A 24,609-nucleotide genomic window follows, 5' to 3' on the forward strand; every position below is an offset into this window, starting at 1 on the left:
CACTCTCACATCCATGTTTCTCTCTCTTCCTCTCCCTTCTTTTTTCTCTAAAAAAATCAACAAAAAAATCTTTTTTATAAACTATGTTATTTGAGGACCTGTCGTACTTAAATTATAACTACTCCATGATTATTGCTTTAACCTCTTGGTGGGTAAATACGCCAGTGAAGAACATAGGGTTGCTTTTGAGAAACTCTTATCATATGACTATGTTAATGAACTATCACTAACATTTGAGGGTTGTAAAATAGTGACATCCACTGATAAAACTACCTTATTCTTTGCTGATAAAAGCATTAATGTCAAAAAGGATGTATTGGTTGTATCTTTTGTTCTTAATAACACTGCATTTGTAGTTTTCAGATGGTTGCTTAATGTCTCCCACCATCAGGTGCAGATAATAGGGAGGCCGAGGAGGCAGATTTCTGTGTTGGAGGCGGCAGGCTCAAATGCCCTTTTGTGCAGGTGGACCGAACATGCCACTGGGTTGGCATCTGAATATCAAGATTGAGCGTGCTGGCTAGGTTTCTGCGTTACCAGAGGTGTGCCCTGTGCTTTGGGGACCACTTTGCTGTTTTTCTAAAAATTCTTTGCACTCACACGGGGCTTCTGGCCCGAGTGCGTCAGAGGATGTTGCCAAGTATTGAACTGAGACGTCTTCCCCCTTTGCAGTAAATTGAACCTTGAAATTGGCACCAGGCTGTAGGCATCCTGTGGGGGGAGCGATTACAGGAAATGAAGAACTGGATTTCAGCCTGGAATTTGCCTCCTCCCTCCTGTGGCACGTGACTGTGGTCCCCCCGAGTGCTCTCTGTGGTCCTGGTGTTTTCCGGTCTGCTGAGGAGAAAGGGGTGACACCTATTGTGAGCAAGGGATCGTTGTCTGAGTTTCACTTGGTTGTGATTGTTCCTGGGTGGGAGCATGGGGGGGTCTTCTTCCTGTGTTTCTCTTCGCTTTTGTCACTGGACATGTTTTCTGGAGCGTGGGGCCTGGGGTTCCGGTGTGAAGCTGAGGCAGGCGTGTGCTGAGTGGTGCGCCCCTCGCCTGGAGGCTTCCGCAGGGAGGAGGGCTTGGGTTCGGACTTCATTCCATTTGAATCTTGACGACCCTCCTCTCTGGCTGCAGGTCCTGGGGGGAAATTGCAGAATTCAGTTTTCTTCTGTAAAAGGAGGCCCACGGAGGGTTGGATGACATACTCCACGGGAAGTCCGGCACGCGGTGCTGTCCGAGGAAATCTGTGTCCTCACACCTGCGTGCTGCCCGCTCCATCTCCACCACCTCTTGTCAAATGTGCCCCACACGGGGACACGAAGCGACCTTCCCCGCCTGGGTGACTCTGGCCTCCTTTTAAAGCCCTTTCCCGGCTGTCGCCATGCTCACGGATGGCTGGTCCTGGGCACAGTGCGTGTGTGATAAGTACCACACTGAAGCTAGCGAGTCCCCGTCGCTGGGTCTGGGGGTGTCCCTGGTTAATGCTGCTTGTCCGACTTGACCCGAGGCAGTGCTGTGTGTCCTCACAGTTAGACGCACCTCCAACCCTGCCTCAGCTCTCGCCAGTTGGTGTCCTAATTTCTCAAATAATTGCACCCACCTGAGGCTCACTTGCCTCGAGTTGACCACAGTGGTTTCCTGTGTATTCGGCACGTAACTGGTTAATACAGTAGCCACGGCCAGCTGAAGACTTGTCCACCGAGGGCTGCATTCTTCCCAGTCCACTGTTAGCACATCCAAAGGATGTTTTTAAAACCTCACCCAATAGTGTAGGGGGGGGGGGCAGTAATTAAGAGCCATTTGTCACCTGGCTCAGCTCAATAAACATTTTTTTGTTATGCTAAGAAACAAGAACAATCTAAGTAAATTTAAATGACTAAGGCTGTAGCTTCAGCAAAGACTTCAGGAATCTGGATCTGGTCACTCTGGGAAAATCAGGACGGTAGAAACCTTTTTGGATACACACCAATAAAATTAGTTATATACATGATAACCTTCACAGCTCCAGATTTTAAAAACCAACAACAATACTTCTTTTTTAAATAGTTAGTTTATTTATTTTTATCAATTAATTTATTTTTGTTAACAGATGTTTCTCCTTTTTCCCCCCAGACACCCCCTCTCCGATCCCCGCCCCAACCATTGTTGTCTGTGTCCATTGGTTACGCATACACGCACACAAGTTCTGTGGTTTATCTCATCCCTCCCCATCACGCGCCTTCTCTGAAGTTTGTCCGTCTGAGTCATACTCCTTTCTATGTCTCTGAGTCTATTTTGTTCATCAGCTTTTTTTGTTCATTATATTCCACAAATAAGTGAGGTCATGTGGTATTTGTCTTTCTCAGACTGGCTTATTTCACTTAGCATAATAGTCTCCAGGTTCCCTCCATGTCATCTCAAAGGATAAAAGATCTTTCTTTCTTATGGCTGCATAGTGTTGCATTGTGTATATGTATTTTTATCCACTCATCTATTGATGGACACCTAGGCTAAGGGTTAATTTCCAAAATATATAGAGTACTCATATAACTCAACAAAAGGAAGACAAAGAACCCAATTTAAAAAATGGGCAGAGGACCTAAATAGACACCTCTTCACACAGGACATACAAATAACCAAGAGACATATGAAGAAATGCTCAACATCACTAATCATCAGAGAGATGCAAATTAAAATGACTATGAGGTATCACCTCACATCTGCCAGAATGGCCGCCATCAACAAATCCTCAAACAAGTGCTGGCGAGGGTGTGGAGAAAAGGGGACTCTAGTACACTGCTGGTGGGAATGCAGACTGGGCAGCCACTATGGAAAACAATATGGCGTTTCCTCAAAAAATTAAGAATGGATCTGCCATTTGACCCAGTGATCCCACTTCTAGGAATATATCCTAAGAAGCCTGAAACACCAATTGGGAAGAATATATGTACCCCCTGTTCATAGCAGCACTATCTACAATCGCTAAGATCTGGAAACAACAGTACTTTCAAATCTCCTGATTACTTGTGTTAATTTAGGAGGGGCTTCCCGTTTCAAACAGGGCAGTCCCAAGTTCATTTGCCTTATTTCCTTCAGCAATGAAAAGTTCTTATTAAGTTTTATAATATATTTAAAATATTACATTTTGGTTGTAAAATGTTATTTTTAAATGATCGTATTCTTTGATAAGTATGACTTGAACAAGTCTGCCTTCCGTGTAGCGAGAGCAACATCCAGGGGTTCCGCTTCGTGGGGCCCCTAAGGAGCCTGTCCGGGGGGGACCGGGGGTGGGGGTGGAAGGGGGACTGCAGAAGGGAGCCTGCTAATCCCACTCCTTCCCGATGTTTGCTCGGAGGGAGAGGGGTGGCTGACTTTTTATTTCATGTAAGTAATATATGTTTCCTATAGGAAAACAAAAACAGGAAGTAGAGCTAGCAAAGATCTCTGAAAAGAAAAACCAGCAATGTTCTACCCAGACACTCCTCCTGATATTCTGTCCCACGTGTTTCTCCTGAGCGTAGGAGTTCGAACACATGTGAGGGGCTGGCAGGCTCGGGCCCAGCGAGGCCGGGCCCACTCCACTGTTTCTGAAGTCCTGACACGTGCTTTTAAAGGGGAGGAAATAGCAAAACAGGACTCCAGAAACTATGGTGAATATTGATGCATGTTGACTTACATGTATCAACACAAAGAAGCCACGACTTGTGGGTGCACTAGATGGGACGGCAACATCCCGAGTGCGCTGAGGTGTGGGCCCATCCTCCTCCTTTCCAGACACCCGTTTCCACGGCCCAGCTCCTGTAGGAGGTTGTCTCGGGAGCCAGGTGTTCACGAGCAATACGACACGGCATCTCTGTCAACAAGCGGAATTCTGTATCACTTCCGTTTCTGCAGAGCCGTCCACTGGATGGACCACAACGTATTAAGTCTTTTTCTTGGACCTTTGTCTCTCACTGTCCTTGAGAGTCCAGCACCATGTGAATATCCTTCTACTTGCTTCTTTACGCATTTCCTTGGAATGACTTCTGAGAGCTGTGACTGACGGGCAGAGGCACTGCCTATCTGCAAGGTTTCTAGGTGTCCTTCTGAAAGGCAGCCCTCTTGTGTTTGGAAAGGAGCAAGTCCCTGGTGCCAGGGCTGGAGGCAGCTTCCCCCGCCTCCCTGCACCTGCTCCCTTGTCGTCACTTCCGAGCACCCCAGGCAGGGCCGTGTGCCGGGTTCAGAGGGCAGACAGGCCTGGTCAGGCGGACTTGGCCGTGGCTGCTCGGGGTTGGGGTGTGCGGAGAGAGAAGCGGTGAGGACAGACGCTGGGAAGGAAGTCTCCTCCGATGGAGTTAGGGAGTCCCAGGGCTTTGGGGTGTGTGTGTGTGTGTGTGTGTGTGTGTGGCCGCAGGCTGGGGCAGAAAATGGAAATCAAGGGGGAGTTGAAGTTTGGACTCCATGCTAGGAGCAGGGGAACCCCACCTTCTCTGTGCAGTGTGAGGAAGGCTGCTCTGAGGCCCCCCGATTCTCAGCCCCGCCAGTGCCCTGCGTGAGTCTGCACACGAATGGTGAGGTTGCACCTCCGCGCTCCCTCCCTAGGAAGCTCGCTCCGCTTTGCAGCGAGTCCTGGCAAAGCATCTCTTCCAGTAGGATCAAGTGGTGAGAACTCCAGACAAGAAGCACCAGTGAGCATAAGGGTCTGTCACACGCTAACCTGGGTCCCTTTTCCAAGCAGCTCACCCTTCTCGGCCAGCTTGTCAGTGGCCAGCCAGCTCCATGCCCCTGGCCTGGCTCACCCAAAAACCAAAATCTAAGGACTCTGTCCTTCCTAGTCCCCATTTGCTCTAGGTCCTGTTTCACTCCTCGCCTCGCTGACATCGGACGTGGCCCTGCAACTCTTCCTTCAAGCTCTCTGTTCCCGCCCAGTCTCTGACTCAGCATGCCAGGAAGTGTCATCGAGGGGGTCTCCTGGCTGTTCTCCCCTCATCCACCCTTCGCCCCCGGGGCCTGGACTTGGGCTCACTCTCCCTCTGCCCTCCTCATCTGGTCCAACCCTGTGTCTTTCCAGGAACACCCCATATTCTGTCTTCTTTACCAAGGCTTCTCAGCTTTCTAACCTTCCTTTGAAGCCCCATAGAATATGACTGAGACATTCCACTGTCATGTAAATGACACCACACAAGTGTGTGTGTGGTGTGTGTGTGTGTGTGTGTGTGTGTGTGTGTGTGTTGCGCACGACTTTAAGTTCCTTGAAGGCAAAGCCTATAATCTGTTCATCCTCCTCTTCTGGGTGTTGAGGATCAGAGCGCTTTGCTCCAAGGTACTGGTTCCGTGAATGAATGGGCCGTGACGGAACTGAGCTGGTGGAGGAGGGAGGCAGACGGAGGGAGCCCAGTGGGTAAAAGCTTACCCCATAGGCGTCTGGGGCCCCCGTTTCTCATAGGGAGGATGGGGGACAGTGTCCTGATTGGAAAGGGGGCTGCAAGCACTTCATAAAAGAGGGAGATGGCACTTGTCAAAGTGCGAAAATGGAGACAAGCGCGGGTGATCCTGGACGATCCTCTGCCCATCAGGCCCTTGACATTCTTCCAGGTGTCCGTGCGCCTTTCCCAGAGCGTGATACTGTCGGGTGTGCACACTGTGGAATGTTCTGCCTTGATTAAATTGCACCTCGCTGCTTTTGAAAGAAAAAGTATTAATACCCCTGTGACTTCTGCTTCTTGCAGGCAGCCATGGTCCTGAGCTCCGCACACTTCTGGTTGGGATTACTTCTGGTTCCCACTGCGTGTTTGATCAAAGATGTGGCGTGGAGAGCGTAAGTGAAAGATGAAGTGACGGCCCCAGTCTTGCTCATCTGTCCCTGCAACTCTTTCCCCTGCGGTGTCCCAGGACATGACACTGTGGCACTTCTGGAGAAACGGGTCTCCCGTCGCCTGCCAGGGAAGAGTGGATAGGATGCTGTTTGTTTCTTTCCTTCACCTCGATGTGAGGATACGGACGGGAAGGAGGCCCCTCAAGGGGCACGTTCCGTGTGCGTGATTGCAAGCGGGAGTTTCTGAGCACAGCCCCGTCCTGTCAGGCTTCGGAAGTTCGACTCAGCATGTGCTGTCCTGACATCTAGGAGTCAATGCTAAGGGATCACAAATATAGCCGGGCTTCAAGGAAAATCGTGTTTCTGTAGCTCATTTCGAATGGCAAAGTACTTGGAATGAAGTATTCTTCACCTTCCTTAATAATTCACCGTAGAATCCTTCAAATATAATTCCTCCAGTGTGTCAGTGTACAGGTCTGTCAGAAAATCAATCACAAAGGCGAAGTTATAATGGAGGTGAAACAGGAAGTAAGTCATGCTTAATTTTTGCTTACATGTTTTAAAATATATCTTTTCTGAAATATATACCGTGTGAAAGAAGCAACCAGGTAAATTTTAATTTCATTATTAGCAAAAGGTGGAATGCTGCAAATGAGCTAGCACTGATTTTTGAATTCTGTTCCTCCCTCCTACAAATGGTTGCCAACGTCCCTGAAAACAGAGACTCTTACATTGGCTGTTCTTTGGGCAAAGCATAATTATTTGGGGGCCCCGAGGTAGAGAATTGAGACTTTAATCCAAATCTTCCAGGAAAAGATCTCAGGTTTCATTTTTCTCTCTCCCTTCCTCCCACACTCAATGAGAATGTTCTTGCCTGACAGTTAAGGATGTCTTTGAGAGAGCCTTCGGTTTGGCACTATCTTGACAGCCGACGGCACCTAATGGGGAAAGAGAGGGGAGGAGAGACATTTTATAGCACATATTTTGGGTGGGTTTTTTTTTTTTTTTTTTGCTTCTGTTCACTAACTTTTACAACTGTGAGTAAAAATTAAATAGCTCTAATTTTCCAATGCTCTGCTTTACCACTGTTTCCATTTTCTCTGCTAAAACTGTGTCCTATGAAATAGTAGAATCAGAATCTTTGGAAATTCATTAGAGTCAGAAAGGATGTCTTCTCAATCTGATCAGTGCACTAAAAGAAAATGTCCGTTCTGTGGTAGCACGTGGCTCAGTTGTGGCACAATATATTTATTACCTGACCGAATTTTGTCAATTTTGCAAGATAAGCAACTTAGCTTTACGGCTTGGCTACATCGGCTGCCTTTTTAATTTACAGTGATTGACAATAGCGATTTGACTGTAAATTAATCTCAGGCTCTTTTACTCAACTACCTTAGATGAAGGTCATGAAAAAAAAATGTTTTTATTGAGACTGTATATTTGCCAAGTGAGACTTTAGCAGAATATCTTTCTACCGTTTCAAAGAGAACGTTTTCAGATTGCAGTGGCCTGTCTCCTTGTCTGTGTCCTGGATCATTTCCAGTACGCTCCAAGTCAATGTTCCTCGTCACCGGGAAGCAAATGATCGGCTCCTTCAAGCAGGAATACCGTCTGTTCCTGACTCCTGGCGCTGCACAGTTAGCATCATTTACATTTTGAAAAGGATCAATCAAATGAGCCTGCCTCCAGCTCCACCATAAGGAAAGAGTAAAAGTCACATTCTACTGGCCGGCAGGACAGGAGCCCTGTAAAGAGGCCCTGATTGGAGGGGAGGGGGCGTGAGCAGAGGCTGACCTCCGGGCTCAGAACACAGCCCTTCCCCGGGAACCACAGCCCCTGTGCTTGGGCTGAGCCGCAGAGGCTGCTACGGAGCTCCAGGGCCTCCTGAGACGCACTGGCTCCCACCTGGAGCCGGCCCCAAGGACATGCTCAGTTTGTAACGTATGTTTAATGTCTAAAACACAGTCCCCTCGCTCTTCAAAAACAATGATTTGCAAGTTGATTTGAGCGTTTTCCTCTGACCACAGGCCCCGGTTTTATCTCATATTATACTCCCAGACTGAGAGATTTGTTGTTGAGTCAAGGAAATTCAGAGGCTTGTCCCAGGAAGAGAGAGCGCGGTGTGAGCTGCTCACCCCGGCCGCGCCACAGGCTGACCTCGCAGCGGTCTTTCTGAACCTGCGCTTTATAAACGCGATTCCCTCCTGCACGCCGGACTAGCATACGAGTCCTGAGTGTCCAGATCCACCCGTCATTTGGTTCAACTTGTCAGATGTTTATTGAAACATGATGTGCGACGGTGCACCTTGGACTCCAAGACGAGCTTTCGATTCACTGAGCCGGAATCAGGCGCAAAGGCAGGGCCTGTGCTGTGCCGGCGACAGGTGGGGTCTAGCTCCGTCTGGTTGCAGTCCGTCGGTCCTGCCTTGAACCAATCCCAAGGGCTTTTCGTTTTGAATTTTGGTGGTTAGCTATTTCGAAAGAGCTTTTAAATCCCAGCACGAGGCAGGGCTGCCTTTCCCATCTATTTCTATGAGCACTTAAGAAAGGAAGTTATTCTGTCTTTCTGCATCCCCCTCCTTTGCCCAGTCTCTCGCTCCCATTTGGGGACCTGGAGTTTTAAGAGTAAGAAGAAAAAACAGCATGAGGTAATTTGGTCATTTTTTCCATGAAGTCTATCAACTTTCTGGATGAAGACCCATTATTAGACTACCCGAAGTCAGATTTGGATGCCATAAAATACCTACTCTGTTATCCTGTTCACCAGGATTTTCACGAGGGACCAAACTAATACATCTTTTATTAAAATAACTGATTGATTATATGTGATACCTGGCTAATGAGTATTTTTATTAGAAGCATGAAGTTTAAATTGCCCAGAACTATTTTAATATCCTTTAGCTTACACTCTTCCAAAATGTTTACCTATGACAGCATTCTTAGGTAAGCTGCCACGGACTTATTCTCATCTAGGAGAAGTTTGTCAGGATTGCTTTATAAAAATAATATAAAGCCCAAGGCCACTGAACACGGAAACCAGTCTCTTTTATCTAACTTGTATCTTCTGTAGCCTACCAGTCAGTGCGCAATCCATTCAGCAATTCCAGAATGACTTCATTTCCTTGTTATAATCCCAGATAGGCAGTTAAGTGGAAATAAAAGGTAATAAGAAATTTCTATATACAAATGGGCCTTGCTTTAAAAAAAAAAAAAAAAAAAAAAAAAACTTTCTAACTACACTAATTTATTTTGAAGCACATTGTGTGCACATTTTCATCCACAGTTAGAAATTAACATTTCCTTTCCACTTGTCACCCTTCCTGCAAGAAAAAGAACCCAGAGAAAACTTTCAGAAACAAAGAAATGAAACGTTGAAGATTCTAAGCCAACCCATTTATTTAAAATTTCCTACTAACCCGGAGATACCCTTAGCACCGTCTGAAGGCTCGCAGACGAATCTCACCCCATCTGACAGTGCCTAAGGGCCCCGCCCCGCCATGTGTGATCATCTGGGCTCTCGGTGTGGGGTTGGATGCAGCAAGCCCTGGACCGCTGGGGATAAGCCATTTACAGAGAACGGGGCTCACTCTCGCAGCTGAGAGTCCCAGCAAGCCAGGCTCCAGCTCCCGGACAGACCTCAGTGACACGCCGGGGGCTGACGGGACTGGTTTAAAAACCTTTGTGTGTGAGGTTTCCGTCCATTCCCATGTAGAGTTTGACAGGGGAGATTTTAGAATCATCTGCCTCATTAAGGCCCTATTAAGTAAACGTTCTTGAGAAAGCCATTTTAAATTGCTGGCACCGTTCACCTCCAGTGCCACACGTGGAGAGCGGAGCGGAACCCTCCCTGGGTCGCCAGTCATGCTCTCAGACACGGGTTAGGTCCCCAGGCTGGCTGTCGGGGTGAGCTCTGGACATGCCAAGAACTGCTGAGTGACCCTTGGGCGTGGGTCCCTGGCATCCACCGAGAACCTGCACAGTGCCCGGGAGCGTCAAGGTATATAGGTCATTTCCCTCTGAGGTGACTGTGCATGAGTGAAAACTGGCAACTAAATGTAATGGGGGGCAGATTCCTTTCATTCTCAATCTAAGCTGCTGATGTCCAGGCCTGCTGCTTAGCCCTGCCTTCTCTCCCAGCCCAGAGGATAACCCGGGGGCTGGTCTGGAGGTCACGAACCCTGCCTGCTTCGTGTGGGGCCGCAGGGAGGGAGGCAGGACAGCCCTGGAGCAGTGAGACAGCGTGTGCGTCCTGCATCGCTGACCAGACAGGTTCCCGTGGGACCTGAACGCCTGGGGTGAAGCCCAGTGTGGTGGGGTTGCCACTCAGTCGGCTTGTTATCATCATAGCCCCATCAGCCCCTGAGATAAAAGGGAACATTTGGGGCACAGCACATTCAGTCATATCGAGCAGTGTCCATTTAAACCTCCTTTTGACTGCCTTCTTCCCAGCAAAACGTTCAACGTTCTCTCATTTATTGTTAAATTAACATTCCACAGTCTCCGCTTTGAACTGCAGTATTTTATCGCTGCGGAGTCTCGGGGCGCTGCTCCATGCAATTAAGGCAGTATGTGCTGAAACCTACATGGCTTAGTCCTCTTGTTTACTTCGGGGGAAGAACGGCAGGCGCGTGTACAGTGTCTTAGCACTGCTACTGCGTTGCAGGTTAACTCAGGTGTCAAGGGATACCCGCACCATTGAACAGACTCTCCCCTTGAAGGGGGAGGGCGGGCGGACTCGTGATTCCCCCAAAGCAGCTCCCCGTCCTCAGAATGTCCCTGTCATCTGTCTTCCTTGCAGATATATGCTCAGTTTGTGGCCTTATTCTGTCTTCGAGCCCTGGTGCTCAGCAGGGTCCTCACGTTCATTTCTACTGAAACTAATGAAAAGCCTTTCCTAATACAGGGCGTGTGAAAGTAGGCTGACAGTTGCGAGTTCCCGAAACCCAGAGCGTGTTCTTGTATTGTTATGTGTTCATTACTGTATTGTTTTCCACGTGAACAACTGTCGGCCCGCGGGGCCCCACCCTGCCTGTCAGCCTGCCCTGTGGCTAAGCCACGAGTGTTCTTCTGTCGACAGCTTTTCCCGTTTTCTACCGTGGGTCCTGTTAAACGCCTTTTCTTCACCTCCGTTGTCTCCAACCGGTAGCTTTCTGTCCAGTCTTAATCTTAGAAAGATGCTGAGACCAGCCGCTTATTTGAATGTTGTAACAGTCTTCTCCGTTTAGTCAGAAAGGGTGCGGGCAAGTCTTCCTCCGTTCAAGAAGGGTGCCGTGTCTAGGCTGAGTTTGGGTTGTGGTGGAGGGGCCAGCTTGCCATCAGCTGCCGACACCATGGAAACCACACTGTGGGCAAGGCTGTGGGCATTTGCATCGAGCCCAAGTTTCCGGTCACATTTGGCGTGAAAAGCGTGTAAATCTTGTTCCTGCTGCGGCAGAGGCTGCTCACCCGGACTTTCTGATCACAGTGGAGGACAGGGCCGAGGGTCCCGCACCCGCCCACTAGGATGGGCATCTTAGGCATCTGCTGATGTTAGGTGCCGCAGTGAGAAGCTTTAGAGACAGACCCGTGAGTGTTAGGCCTGAGTGGCTGGGGTCCTCAGACAGACCTGCACGCTCTCAGCATAAAATCAGTGGTCCTCAGGGGCGTGATGTCCCGCAGGACTTGGGATGCTCCCCAGGCGGAGCCCTTGCCAAGCACAGGACCACAAGTGCTGCTCACGTGATGCCCCAAGCCTCAGCGCCAGGGGTCAGAGGGCATCCAGATGTGGCCCAAGGGGAAAACACCCCGTCTTCACAGCTGTGTGAAGTTCGTGTACCACACTCTTACTGTCTTTTCCTTGTGACCCAGGGTCAAGCACACCTGCAATAAAACGCTGCTGGAGGAGGTGCAGGAGCTGGAAACGAAGATGGGGAAAGCGATGCTTCAGGACGGCACGGGAAAGAGGTGGGCACCTCCGTCCGACTGCCTGAGACACATTCTCCCGGCCGCTTTTCCTCCCGTTCTGTCCCGTGTTTCTTTCTCTCTTCAGTTTTCCACGTGAGCATGGGGTGCTCAGTTTTGAGCATTTGGGTTATTCTCTAAGAATGTAGGCGTGGCGAGATTTCAATCACACTCTTGGTGGCAACATGAAAGCTGACGTTCTTGTTCGCTGAGCCTGACCTCAGGCGAAACTGGGGTTTTACTGGATCTGGACGTGGGCAGAACAAGCCAGATGCAGAAAATACAAAGTAGCAATGCGGTCTTCAGGTGGAAACGTGAGTGTTCGCTATGTTACCAAAGCGTATTTCGTAGCTAGGCCTTCGGATGTCAGGCCGTAATTACACTAAAGGCTGAGCGTCGCCCTGAAAGTTTGCAGGTTCCTGTAAATGCGTATTATTCATACAGATCTTGTTCCAGTTCACTTCTTGTATACCTGGGGTCCTGTTTGTTTTGTTTTGTTTTGTTTTGTTTTGTTTTAATGAATGATGATCTTCTGCTGGTGCTGAGAAAGCGTCGTGTGTCTTACGCGCTGGTTCGTGCAGACAAATGCTGCTGCCCTTTGTCCTTACTTCTCAGAGATCAGCTTTCTCTGCCCCACACCAGCAGTTGAGCATGAGAGTATTTTTTGTTTCATCATATATGTTAAAATGTTATTAGCCCTGGCCGGTTTGCTAAGTGGTTAGAGCGTCGGCCCTCGGACCAATGAGTTGCGGGTTCGATTCCAGTCAAGGTCCACGAACCTTGGTTGCGGTTCGTCCCCAGCCCTGGTCGGGTCATGCAGGAGGCAACCTGTCACTGTGTCCCTCTCATGTCAATGTCTCTCTCTGTCTCTCTCTCTCTCCTTCCTCCTATTCTATCTGAAGATAAATAGAAAAAAAAAAAAATTTAATGTTATTAGATTGAATTTAGTTAAAATCCAAGTACTACCAAAGGACACTTACCCGGACCCAAGGACAGTTTGAGTGGATAAAGAGGCACTACTGTACTTGAGATGTGACATCCAGAAAATTATGAGTATAGCTTTGTAAATAAATGCTTACAAGGAAATCTGTAGCTAATCACCAATGAAAAAAAATCCCAAAGTTGAATACTTCTAGAGATTCCTACTACGTGTTTATTTATGGCTTGTGTATTTGTACCATCTTTCAAAGCAGCAAAGATGAAGCATTTCTTCAAAGGAAAGAGAACCCAAACATTTTGAAAAATGTGAGGAGCACAATTTCCAATAATTGTCACTATTTTAAGAATGGGGTTGTAGAGTATGTAGTTGAAGTTGTGGTTTTTGTGTTTATTTAGGACTTATTTTTTTAATAATTGAGACCATAGCATTCACTGTGTGGCAGCTGTGTTAAGTCACTCTAAAGAAGTCAGTGAGTCCTGGCCGGTTTGGCTCAGCAGTTAGAGCGTCGGCCTGCAGTCCCGAGAGACCCGGGTTCGGTTCCCGCTAAGGCACGTACCTAGGTTGCAGTTTGTCCCCGGCCCTGGTTGGGTCGTGCGGGTGGCAACCAGTTGGTGTGTCCCTTTCACATCGATGTTTCTCTCTTTCTCTCTCCCCCTCCCACTCTATCTGAACAAAAAATGGAAAAAATGTCCTCGGGTGAGGATAAAAAAAAATAAAAAAGAGTCACTAGTTATTTAAAAAAAAATAATTCAGTGAGATAAAAATCACTGTCTCCTTACGATCATGACGATGGGCAGGGTCCAGGCTTATGGCAGATCTTCTATAACCATTAGGCAAGGCAGCACATGGTTCGGGCCTGAGCGGGCTGTTCTGCCCCTTGCATACTTTAGGCACAGTGCTTAGCACCTGCTAGCCTTTCAAGGGCCTACAGAATTCTGTAAGACCTGAACAGAAACCTATCCGTAGGCTCTAAAAATAAGGGAAAACCTCTGCAAATTGAAATTAACAAATGTTTAAAACTCTATAAGATACTTATCGGTCTTAATTACCCTTGAGCTTAAGAATCTCAGCAAGTTTTATCATTATTTGAAAACAACTATAGGCCCTCGTATCTCAAGAATTCTCAAGCATGCACAGGGTTGCTGAGAGGTCATAAGCAACTCTAAGTAAAATGAGTGTTTCAAAGCACATTCTGAAACTCCTCTCACCGTGGAAGGAAGACGTTCCATGTCTTGGGCACGAGAATGCACTGTAACTGCTTGATCCGCTGAGGCCGGGCCTCGTGCTGGCCCCGGGCACGAGGTCAGCAAGCACGGAGGCCATCTGGTTACGAGATCAAGAAAGCTTCCCGTCCGAGATAGGATGGAAAACAGGGCTTGAGGACTTGAAGAACTTGAAAAGACAGACATGAGGAGAGTGTGTTTCTGGCAGAGGGAGCAGCCTGTGCAGAGGCACAAGTCCGATTGTGTGCAGGGAGCAAACTCAGGTTGGAGGATTGTGGGCATTTCACAGAGATCTGGACTCCGGGTTTGAATTCTGGCTCAGGCACCTCGTGACCTTGAACAAGAGGTCATGGAATAGTTTGTCTCTTCCTCTGTTACAGAAGAAGACTGCTATTTGGGCAGGGGGTTAGGGTGTATGAAACAATATGGACAACACAGAACGCCAGCCTCTAGTCTTCATACTGGCGGGGCAGTCATGCTCTTGAAGTGGGGGGGGGGGGGGGGCTGTCCCCCTTGGAAGAAGTGTGAGCCCATCTTTGCTTGTTGATGAGGAGAATGCAGTTTGTAAAACTCACTTGTCCTGTTCAGAATGGGTATCAGCAGATAATTGGAGGTTAACTGTGGTTTCCTACCTTCAACATTTTCACATCTGTTTCCTGGAAGCTTTGTAAATTCCATCCCTCCAGTTCCTGAAGCGGTGGTGGGTGTGAATGTGAGTGGGCCTGCCTCCACCTGGTCATGGCGGTGTCCTGAGTGGGCACGCCTCCACCTGGTCATGGCGGTGTCCTGAGTGGGCATGCCTCCACCTGGTCATGACGGTGTCCTGAGTGGGCACGCCTCCACCTGGTCATGACCGTGTCCTGAGTGGGCATGCCTCCACCTGGTCATGACCGTGTCCTGAGTGGGCTGCTCCACTGGTCCTTGGCGGTGTCCTGAGTGGCATGCCTCCACCGGTCAGACGGTGTCCTGAGTGGGCATGCCTCCACCTGGTCATGAGGTGTCCTGAGTGGGCCTGTCCTCCACCTGGTTCATGGCGGTGTCCTGAGTCAGTGGGCATGCCTCCACCTGGTCATGGCGGTGTCCTGTAGGTGGGCATGCCTCCAACTGGTCATGGCGGTGTCCTGAGTGGGCATGCCTCCACCTGGTCATGGCGGTTGTCCTGATGTGGGCATGCCTCCACCTGGTCATGGCGGTGTCCTGAGTGGGCATGCCTCCACCTGGTCATGACCGTGTCCTGAGTGGGCATGCCTCCACCTGGTCATGACCGTGTCCTGAGTGGGCATGCCTCCACCTGGTCATGGCGGTGTCCTGAGTGGGCATGCCTCCACCTGGTCATGGCGGTGTCCTGAGTGGGCATGCCTCCACCTGGTCATGGCGGTGTCCTGAGTGGGCATGCCTCCACCTGGTCATGGCGGTGTCCTGAGTGGGCATGCCTCCACCTGGTCATGGCGGTGCCCTTTTCCTCTGGTCCCAGTGTCCTGCCTCACTTTGAATTCTTAGCAGAAGGTAGTGTGGGGACTGCATCCCTCTCATCATTCTCAGCAGCCCCCCATTTGTTTTCCTCCCTCCTAACTGCTCCCAGGTTTTCTGAGTGGTCCATCTGCCAACTAGACAATGCAGCGTGCTGTCTGTGCCAGAGATTTTGTCCTGTTCGGCTCTCCGGAGCTGCCTCGCCATTCTCCTTTATCACCTCTGTTTGCTTCTCTCCCACCTGCTTGGAGTCTGGTGCTGGTGGGGGTTGGGGAGGTGGGGAGAAGGGTTGAGATTTCCTCAGCTCTGTTCTTTCTTCTAAAGATTTATAGACTCCCTCCTTGAGAGTTTGAGTAGTTTGGTGTCTCCCACACTCCCTGTTCCTTGTTCCCCACCCCGTCTGATGTTTCCCTTTACTTTGCCCCTCTCTCTAGCTGTTAGTCTGACAGAGTAGAATCTCCATAAGCATTTGTGAGCTGACTGCTTGGAAATGCAAAAGTCTGGTCAGGTGGCGCTGAGGAAGGGTGGGCGAAGCTGCACTGTCCGTGCAGAGCTGCCGGGGCCAGGGGTCACTCACGCTGGCAGTGGCCCCGCGAGATGCCGAGAGAGATGCAGGAGGTCCCGCGGCTCCGGGAGCCACTTAGCTCAGGGCTTAGGAACAGCGAACAAGGTGCAGTGTCACACCTCCCTGCCCTGCACGGTGGGGCTCCCTGGAGCTGGTCCTTCCACAGCTCCCAGCCCACCCTGCCTCACCTGCCAGCGAGGCCTCGCCACCCCGGGTCCTCGGCGTCCCTAACCATCCCGGGGTTACTCAGCGCGATTCCGAAACCCTTATGACATTCTGCCAAGTCATAAACCCCAGGTCCAAATCACTAGCAAATATACTAGCAGTTTCTCTCAGGAATGTACTCCTAAGAACTACAACAAACATCTTTTTTAAAACCCTTTTGTGCCAAATTTACAATTACGATTTGAAATGGTAGCTAGGCAGTCTAAGCATCCCTCCAGGCCCTTTATTTATTCAGTAAAATACTTGAACATTTTATTGATTTTTGTCTGAACCCCATAGTCTTACACTATTTTGGTAAGCATGAAAATTTTACTAAATGCCTCTGCATGGTTGCATTAATAAACCTTGTCTTCCAAAATTAACCTGTGCAACTCATGCCTCAATAAGCCTGTTCCTATGACTCAGATAACACTGTGAAGTGTCTTCTGTACTGAAAGTAGAGTGAAGTAGGAAGATGCCCAAGGTCATGAGCAGGAACACTTTTTGTGGTTTTGGTTTGACTTCCTTCGGTGGAGCCCTTGTTGTCGACATGTTGTCTGTGTACCTTACAGACACCGGACCCATTTTCATGTTTGGATTGTTCGGAAGGCCTTTCCCCAAACCGTCTTCCCCAGTACCCTTTGCCCAGAGAGCATCCCACTGTCCTCTGTGCACAATAGTCTATCATGCATATCCTTACTTTGCGGGTGTCTAAAGAAATAGGAGCTAATTGGAAGAATTTCTTTTTCCTTTATTAAAAAATATGTGTTATTGCCCTGGCCGGTTTGGCTCAGCGGTTGGAGCGTCGGCCTGCGGTCCAGAGAGACCCGGGTTCGGTTCCCACTAAGGGCACGTACCTCGGTTGCAGTTTGTCCCCGGCCCTGGTTGGTTGTGCGGGTGGCAGCCACTCGATGTGTTCCTTTCACATCGATGTTTCTCTCTCTCTCTGTTCCTCTCTCTCCCTCCCACTCTACCTGAACAAAAAATGGAAAAAAAAAAAAGTCCTCGGGTGAGGAAAAAATAAATAAATAAATAAAAAATAAAAAAAATATGTGTTATTGATTTTAGAGAGAGGAAGGGAGAGAGAGATAGAAACATCAACATGAGAGAGAGACATCGATCAGCCGCCTCCTGCATGCCCCCCGACTGGGGATCGAGCCTGAATGTGGGTACGTGCCCTGACCAGGAATCAAACCAGGACCTCTCAGTCCACAGGATGACACTCAAGCCACTGAGCCACACCGGCTGGGCAAGAATTCTTTTTTCCAATGTTTAAGTAGTGTTTATTCCCCTCTCTATTTCTAAAGTGTAACACCTGCAAATTGTTTTTCTGCTGGAAGAAGACCCATTAGTGGCCATTTATCTTTACAAATATAATTTAAACAAATGCCTACAGTGTCCAGTAAGAGTCCAAACTACCTTCTTCCCCCTTGAATTGCTTTTCTTTCTCGGTGTGAGGCAGGGAGTGTTCTGTGTTTTCGGTATTTTGGCAAGCAAGAAGAAAGGTGAATACCCTTGATGAAAACACCTAGTTTTGCCCGTATACTTAGTCTGAATAAACAAGGAGACCCTTGTTTTGTTTGAGACCTTCTTTCTGTTCTTCACAGTTGGCGGGAGGTGGCGGGGGAGGCCCTGGGCTGATTCTCTCCGGTTTCAAGGTCAAGGAATTCTGGTTGCTGCCCCCGCCTTTTGCCAACAAGGTGGTGGGATTCTCTTTCCTTAAGTGCTTCTCCCGCCCGAGTATAGCTTACTCTGTGCCTTTGGCCAAGGTCATCCCCTGATGGTGAGTGATCACTGAATCTCCCCTTTGGTTTTATGTTCTCCCTGAACGCCGACCCAGGGGCTCCGTGACCCCAGGGCTGGGCTGGCGCACAGGGTGATGTAGACAGCCTGTCCACCTCTCGGGAACGCGGGAAAGAAATCTGATTCGCTCCTCTGTCTGGGCGCCTGTGCCCACCCGAACCCCATTCATCAAGGTTCCCGCTCCAGAGGCAGGCGCTGGTCCGACACGGGGGACCTGGGGCTCCGGGTACAGCACAGAGCCCGACACAGCAGCCAGATCTTCAAACCAAGGAGAGGCCACCCCCACCCCAGCGGCTCGTCTTCCAGCGCTCTTCCTAAAACCAGCGCTTGTTCAACAAAAGGTCCCCAAAACATTCTGAGTGAGTGCTCAGCTGAAAAGTGCCCAGTGTGCTCGGATGTTTAAGCAGAAGCCCTTCCCTCTTTCCACTAATGTTTAACGAGTTTCTTGGTATCATCACACCTACAAGTGAAAATTGGTACAACTGCCAAGTCAAAGATAAACATCAGCACACCCCAAGCAGGAGGCACACCGGCTTGATTGTGCATTATTCCTTTAATACAGACTTTAGATCATTTCAGGGACAAAATCTTTCTCAGCCTATCAGGACTGGCTGTCCAAGTGTCTGCTTCCCTTTGCTGCCTTGCTTCCCACACTCTTTCCCCTAAAACAGCTTTTTTATTTTTTTTTTAATTAGCTGAAAGGATAGAGAACTGTGGCATGATGTTGGTGAGTCTCTCCAGGCCAGGTGGCAAATGTCTGCTTCCAACACCTGGTTAAGATTTATTTGGCTTCCAGCGGCATTTTTTCCCCGGCTGGGTCGCCTCGTGGAGGAAGGCGCACAGACGTAGAGACGGGCGGACCTGAGCTGGGCTCCAAGCCCTGCCACTCACTTCGCTGTGTGACCTTGGCTGGGTTATTAACTTCTCTGAATTTTAGTTTTCTCATTATACATTCGACTTGAGGTTTAAATGAAATAGTACATGTTAAATCTAGAGCACATGTAGACATTCAGAAAGTGTTAAGACCTATATGTCCGTCCCCTGACTTAGAAGCTGAATAAAAATTAAATTTCACTGGCCATTTTAATCCAGATGGGTTTTCCCAGAGCACTCAGGGAGAGTGTGAGAACAGCAGATTCTCTGATACACCTCTTCTAGGTACACACCCCCTCCCCAGGCTAGGGGACCAGGCAGAGATCCGGCTGAACCCAGGCACAGCAGAGCAGTGTGGGCAAGCCCATGAGCAGTGAGCTTTGGGATTTGGGGGTGTCAGGGAGAGTTTAAATCCTGGTCATTTCTTGCCCTAGCTAGTGTTCTCAGTGGTGAGAGCATCAACCTGTGCCTCGGAGGGTCACAGGTTTAATTCCCAGTCAAGGGCATGTACCTGGGTTGTAGGTTCGATCCCAGGTCCTGGAGGCAACCAATCAATGTGTCTCTCTCACATCGATGTTTTTCTCCCTCTCTCTCACCTCCTCCCTCCCTCCCTCCCTTCCACTCTATCTAAAAATCAATGGAAAAAAATATCCTCAGCGAGGATTAACAAAACAAAACACAAAATCCTAGTCATTTCCCAAGTCACCCTGTTTGCAAAGGGGAGGGCGTGCCAGCCAGGCCCCTGGCCAGCTCCAGACTCTCCTGCGGAGCTGCGGTCAGGAAGCCCATCCGAACGCAGGCGTCCTCGCCAGGGCTCACCTTGTCCCCTCCCAGCCAGCGCCTCCTTTGTGGTTCTTAGCCTCTGAATGACAAGATGTTCCCGTGCCTCAGACCCCCTCTCGGCCTCCTCTTGTTTCCTCTTCATCTTTGCATCCTGAGGGGCACCAGGCTCACAGGCCTTCCCGTCACCCGCTTGGCCACCACCCTGCTTCGGAGGTGGGTCACTGCCCCGTGCTCTGTGGTCCCAGCTGGCCTGCCTGGGGCACCTTGGCCCTTCCCGCCTCCCTCCACACAGCTGAAGACCTTGTTTCCCAGGCACAGCCCTAGCCATGCCGCTTTCCGCCTGCAACCTCCGGGGGCTTCCCTGTTCACCAAGCACAGTCCAGGGCCGTCTGCAACCTCCGGGGGCTTCTCTGTTCACCAAGCACAGTCCAGGGCCGTCTGCAACCTCCGGGGGCTTCCCTGTTCACCAAGCACAGTCCAGGGCCGGGCCGCAGGATGGTCTCCGCCTCCCCTCCCTCTTTACCTGTATGCGCCTTGGCCTCCCGTCTGCCTGCCGTCTGCCTGCCCTCCCCAGCTCCCCGTGCCCGCCCGACCATGCTCCTCTGTGGCGAACACTGCCCTCTGCCCGTCTCTGCTTTTACACATCTCGTCGCTGCTGGGCCAGCTCCAGCCCGCTCTCTGAGGCCACTCCGCTGTGTCTGACTTTCCCCACGACGGAGGGTCTGCCCGCACTTCCTTTAATACGTTCACTTGAAAAGTGTTTTAAAGTTATTCAGATACGCGACATACACCATAGTAGAGAGACTAACACAACGAACTCCCAGATACTTGTTGCCCAGCTTCGACACTTGCCCAGATTTTGCCGTAATTGCGTCATCTAGCCTGGTTTTGCTCCTATTTTTTCTGTGCTGTAACGTATAAAGCAAATCCTAGACATCACCGCACTTACCCTTACGCACTTCAGGAGGTAGCTCTACATATCACAGTAAGCATTCTAACACGTATTATAACTCCTCCATATCACACTTGTCTATGTTATTACTAAACACTGTAACTCCGATGCCTATATTCATAGGAAATATTTATTTTTATTTTTATTTTTTTTTATCCTCACCCGAGGATATTTTTCCATTTTTTGTACAGATAGAGTGGAAGGGAGAGAGAGAGAGAAACATCGACGTGAAGGGACACATCGAGTGGCTGCCACCCGCACGACCAACCAGGGCCGGGGACAAGCTGCAACCGAAGTACGTGCCCTTAGCAGGAACCGAACCCGGGTCTCTCCGGACCGCAGGCCGACGCTCTAACCGCTGAGCCAAACTGGCCAGGGCTCATAGGAAATATTAACGGTAATTTATGGGTATCAACTGATACCTCGTTTATAAGCAGATTTTCTAGATTGTCTCGACCCCATCTTTTTAGGATTTTATTAGGCTTGTATTAGGATCTAGGCAAGATCCAAATTTGGTTGCCTGTCCTTGTTTTCAATGCCCTGGGCTTAACAGAAGTCAGGCCCCTTCATTTTGCTCATGAGGGTTATCAGCACACACTGCCGGTGAGTTTCCTCCTGTGCAGAGGAGCAGGCGCAGGCGCAGAGGCCGAGTCGTCCAGTGTCACCAGCCGAGGACAGAGGCTGGGCCCGCATCTTCCAGCTCTAGACCGCTTTTTTTTTTTTTAATCCTCACCCGAGGACATTTTCCTATTTATCTTTAGATAGAGTGGGAGGGAAGGAGGGAGAGAGAGGGAGAGAGACACATCGACTGGTTGCCCCCACACGACCCCAACCAGGGCCCGGAATGAACTGCAACCGAGGTACCTGCCTTTGACTGGAATCGAACCCGCGACTCACTGATCCACAGGCCGATGTTCTAACCGCTGAACCAAACCGGCCAGGGCCCTCCAAGCTTCTTTCCACAAAGCGAAGATAGGGAGAGTCACCCCAAGCTTCCCTTCCCAATGTCATCTTTATTGGAGAGCGTGGAGCACGGAGGAGCCAGGAGGGATGCGGCCTGGGGGGGGGGGTCCGGGTCCGGTAGAGGCGCAGGGGAAGCAAGCAGGTCTGCCCATTGACCTCACCAGGTGCAGAACTCCAAGGGAGCTAGAAGATGGTAGCTGAATGCAGTTGCCTTCAGATCCCTGTGTGTAGAAAGAGCCTGGAGCCCACATAGACACCAGAGCCTCCTCTGCAGGAATACAGATGTCCAACAGTCCGTCCGAGCAAATAGAGCAAAGGGCTGGTGAACCCTGTGGCTGCTTCCGTGTGGTTCAGAAGGGAGAGGCCTCTCTGAGGAAGATGATCTCCAGCCAGGATCACCTTCCTGGAGCCTGGTGTGGTCCATAAAAGAAATGCATTGAATATATGTAATCTTGTGTAGGGAAGAACTGTGGGCAGCGCCCGATGCCAGCAAATATTTTAGTTTAGACAACAGGGGCGGCCCTTAGGAAAGCAATGGGAGAGTCCACGGGAAACCGGGCCTTGCTGACCAGTACTCAGAACACACGAGGACAGGCATTGGTGGGACCAAGGGAGTAAATGACCCACGAAATTACAGAAAGGCTGACTGGATGACCCACAGGGTGCCTTCTGGTGACCGCATCTGGGCACAGGAAGGAGGGGTGAGGAACACGAACTGTTAAGGAAGCCAAATGCCTAATTAGCATTTAGTTAATGCCTAAGCCCCCTGTGTCAACTAAAAATAATTGATTCTCTCTTATTTTATGGATGTGAAATTCCAAGTGCCATGTTGTCGTTGTTGTTATGGGCTGGTGTTAAACAACTTAAGCTTTTATGAATACCATGTGTTATTTGTTGGAAAGCAAGAAAAGAACTTCTTGTTCACTTTAAGTGGTGCTGGAGCTGTACGAGAAATCCGCTCAGGCGCTTAGCCAGCACCCGCCGCTGTCATAAGAGGATTACAGCCTCTTTATCGAAGTCTGGAGAGGAGCGGATGAAGCAGTGGTTTCCTTGTGAGACAGGGAGGTGAGCTGATCGGCGTGGAGACGGTTCGCGGCTGGTCAGTGCTTCGCGGGCAGCACGTCCTCGGGCTGTATTCTCGGAGGATTTGCAGGCATTTATTTTTGGATTAGGACCCAAGTTAATGTCCACTTTACGTGCCAGTGAGACCCCTTTTCGAAAATCATTTTTACTGATGATGTTAATGTCAGTAACTAACTAGCATCGATGGCTCATTAGGTCCCTTTGCAAGTAACATGAAACATTTTAATCCTTTTTGTGAAAGTTGGCTTTATTTCACCCACCTGAGCCATGACGGAACTGGTCAGAGGTAGATCTTTTCCTTGTGTCGGTCCCGTGCCTTGATGCTGATATTCCAGCTCCCCAGCGGGGTCCGTTCTTCGCGAGACTCCCAGAGGGTCCAGGCTAATTGCTTTTCTGCTTCATTATCGGCGAGTTGTTTGCTTTTCAGTTTGCCTCCCCTTTCTCCCCTTCCTCCAACTGTGACGAGTCGCTGAGAGTCACCCGTTCCTGAGGCTGAAAATGGGTGGCCGGGGACAGCCGTTCTGCCACCGAGTTACAGTTCAGACACCCCCCTGGAATAACCGGGTTCTGCTGCTCAGCTCCTGGCGGCCACTCCCCATCCCTCGAGAGGCTGCGGGCGGTGTCGACCTTCTGCACCCTGAAAGAGGTGCGGAGTTGCTTCTGTAGAGCCTTGAAGGGGTTTCCTGAATCTCCCGGGGTATCGGACTCAGAAGAAAGAGGAACCCAAGGAGCAGCGCTGGCCATTCTTCGTGCGCAGTGGATGTCTGCTTCTGACCAACACATGCCCGCCCCGGGCCCAGCGTGGTCACTGTTGTAAGGGGCAGTGGTCCCCATCTCTGTGTCTGGCACTGGAAACACTTAGTGAAGGCCCATTTGGTCCCAGGTGACTATAACCTTTGACCTCACGGTGGAGATGAACGTGGAGAATGTGTACACGTTATAGCTAGGGGATGGTCATTATAGTGGGACTCACTGCACTTAGCAATAATAGATTTGTTGAACTTCTGGAGAGATGTCTCTGTTAACTGAAGCAGGAATAAATGGGTGTGTCTCACGATAGTGCACCGAGGAGGGGATCCTTCTCGAGGCCAGAACGAGGACACAGGAACGCGCGTCACAGAGCCGGCTCTGCCTCCATTCAGTGAGTCTCCCCGTCAGGCCTGCGCCTTCTAACAAGGCAGTGATAATACGGCTTTTCAGTGTTCTTTTCTCTTTCTCTAGCAATTAGGATGGGCTCAAGGCACCCTAGCGGGTGGCAACTGGGAACTCACACTTGCTAATGAGTAAACATGTTGGCTTCCTGGCAAATAGAACCCGTGATTGGCTTCATGCAGGACAGCTCATCTATTCATCCGCACCACAGACGTGCATTGAAAACGGAGGGTGTGCCGGCCCGGGCGTGGCCCGGAATGAGACAGACAGTCCCCACTGCGTTCGGGCTCACATTCTAGAGGGAGTGACAGAGTCAGTGACAGCTTAGGAGGAGAATGAAGGAGGTTTGTAATGGGGAATGGATGACTGTGCGGAGGGGTCAGGGAAGCTGCTCGAGGGGACACCCAGTGAAAGGCACGGCCACGCCACGCGCCCTGGGGCAGGAGCACCGCAGGCAGCGGGAAGAGCGCCAGCAGGCCCAGGCGGGAGGGACACACTTGTGCCTTCGAAGTGTGGGGCAGAGGCGGCTGAGAGGCAGCGGTGGCCAGACGTTGGGGGATTTGTGGGCAGGGATGGGGCCCCGGAAGTCACCCCCAGGAGCGTGGAAAGGGTTTAAGCAAGGGAAATGTAAGGCCCTTGTTTTTGAGAAGATGTGACCCCCAAGCCATGGAATCCCGTTCTCAAATTAAATAGTCAAGTAAAACCCCCACATATAAAACAAAGTATTTACTAGTACAACTTTATTATAAAAGTTCATATTAACACATGTATTTGTCTTAAAGCCATTGATAACAGATGATTTTCAAAATGTCAAAACCTTGAAATAAGAGTCATGGAGGACAGATGTCATATATCGTCCATAGCCAATTTATTTTCTATTTTCTTTTGAGTTGT

At 49.9% G+C, this 24,609-nt stretch overlaps 1 protein-coding gene across 1 annotated transcript in view; it reads left to right on the forward strand.

The window, feature by feature from the left end:
* LOC118623815 (phospholipid-transporting ATPase IB-like) overlaps window positions 1-24,609 on the forward strand; it is a 230,623-nt gene that overhangs the window by 178,563 nt on the left and 27,451 nt on the right. The window contains exons 10-11 of the mRNA XM_036251559.1: window positions 5,679-5,767; window positions 11,612-11,707. Of these exons, the coding sequence (XP_036107452.1) occupies window positions 5,679-5,767; window positions 11,612-11,707 (185 nt within the window). The remainder of the gene's footprint in view (window positions 1-5,678; window positions 5,768-11,611; window positions 11,708-24,609) is intronic.

This window comes from Molossus molossus, unplaced genomic scaffold (genome assembly GCF_014108415.1).
Source record: "Molossus molossus isolate mMolMol1 unplaced genomic scaffold, mMolMol1.p scaffold_m16_p_10, whole genome shotgun sequence".
NCBI lineage: Eukaryota > Metazoa > Chordata > Mammalia > Chiroptera > Molossidae > Molossus > Molossus molossus.